This window comes from Adiantum capillus-veneris, chromosome 14 (genome assembly GCF_014529385.1).
Source record: "Adiantum capillus-veneris isolate H3 chromosome 14, ASM1452938v2, whole genome shotgun sequence".
Taxonomy (NCBI): domain Eukaryota; kingdom Viridiplantae; phylum Streptophyta; class Polypodiopsida; order Polypodiales; family Pteridaceae; genus Adiantum; species Adiantum capillus-veneris.
In genome coordinates this window covers 45,643,236-45,644,661 of record NC_140944.1, presented here as the reverse complement: position 1 = coordinate 45,644,661, position 1,426 = coordinate 45,643,236, and the positions used below count along the sequence as shown (strand labels likewise).

General features: G+C 51.3%; 1 protein-coding gene across 1 annotated transcript; it reads right to left on the bottom strand.

Moving 5' to 3' along the window:
* Window positions 1-305: 305 nt before the first annotated feature.
* Window positions 306-1,097, bottom strand: LOC147442309 (uncharacterized). The gene has a single exon (XM_086529633.1). It carries the CDS (start codon window positions 1,080-1,082, stop codon window positions 510-512), a length of 573 nt encoding a protein of 190 aa, XP_086385759.1. The 5' UTR covers window positions 1,083-1,097; the 3' UTR covers window positions 306-509.
* Window positions 1,098-1,426: the final 329 nt, after the last annotated feature.

Below are 1,426 nucleotides of genomic sequence, written 5' to 3'. Positions count from 1 at the left end.
TCCACGTGGCAAGCACTGAAAAGCGGAGGTTGTATTTCAAAAAAATCACACGTATCATTTTACGTGTTTTACATGATGCATGGTTAATGTGCCTGTAGAGGTGCGAATGTTTTAGCATCACAATTGTTCCGTTGCTATGGGAGGAAGCCGCAAGGTGAGTCCTCACGCTTAGTTAACACCCGCTGGGCGGTTCTCTCTCTCTTTATTTCTCTCTCTCTCTCTCTCTCTCTCTCTCTCTCCACACACACACACACACACACACACACACACAATGAAGGGCACACATAGGAGCAGAAGAGGCAGAATGGGAGCAAGGATGTCATTTGAGAAGGTGGGAAGAGAGCTGCAGCAATGCTGAAGTCTCACCTTTGGATGACAATGCGAGGACTATTCACAATGGGGATGATGAAGATGATGATCACGATGGTTGAATGGTGACAGGCATACAGGAGTCATGTATTGATGCTTGTAATGATCCAGCCCCCTGCGTACGTGAGGTGCGTACGTTTTTAGTCACAGCGAGAGCAATGCTTGCAGAGGGTGATGATGGAAAAGCAAGAGACAACGAAGGAAAAGATGGCGAGAAAAAGCAAAGCACACAGGCCGTCGCGGGAGAGGATGAAGCGGTAGCCAGCGCACTCGAACCTTTGGTACTCCACCTCAGGAAGCACAGTGTCAAGGTCGAGCTCACAGCCCTCCTCGTCGACCTTGTCGAGGCAGCCCTGGAGGGCGGACATGCTCAAGCCGGTTGTTCTAATGTCCTCCTCCACCTCGCCAATGCTCTTGAGTTTGTCGGCGATGACTAGGAATGCGGCGACGGAGGCGGAGATAGAGATGGAGGCGGGGCTCCAGGAGAGTGAGCAGGTTAGCAGTGTTCTCTGGGAGATGGCAGTGAGGATGACGCCTTGGAACACTGCGTACATAGTGGCGACTTGGTAGGCCTCGGAGCGGACTCTGCGAAGCTCATCTTCGTAGTCTGCCTTGAGCGTCTCAAAGGCCTTGAGGTCAGCCTCCCATGCCTGCACCTGCCCATTGTGGGCGGCACTCTCATGCAAGCCCAGCAGAACCTCTTTCTTCCCCATGATCCCTTGCCTTGCCCTCTCACTAGCTCCTTATTTTTTGTAAGTCGTCTAACAGTGGGTCAAGCGCGTGCTTGACCTTGAGAGACTCATCCTCGATTATCCTGATCTCTTGCGCATCTTCGCTTTAATTAGTCTAGCATGCCCCACACGCCCTTGACTCTTGACTGAGTTACATGGTTACAACTCAGAGCCCCACTGTTATAGGGGCTCTCACGCAATCCCCCATGGCACTATAGAGCGCATAAGACATGGTTGTTTGGTTAACTGCAAACATTTTTGGCTCCTGTGAGAGGTTTTCTAAAAGCTCTGAACGCAACTCGTTGCAACCAGTTTTCGTTCTGGTT

Excerpts from the sequence above, each read along its gene's own strand:
- LOC147442309 (XM_086529633.1), bottom strand. The coding sequence starts at position 1,082 with ATGGGGAAGAAAGAGGTTCTGCTGGGCTTGCATGAGAGTGCCGCCCAC.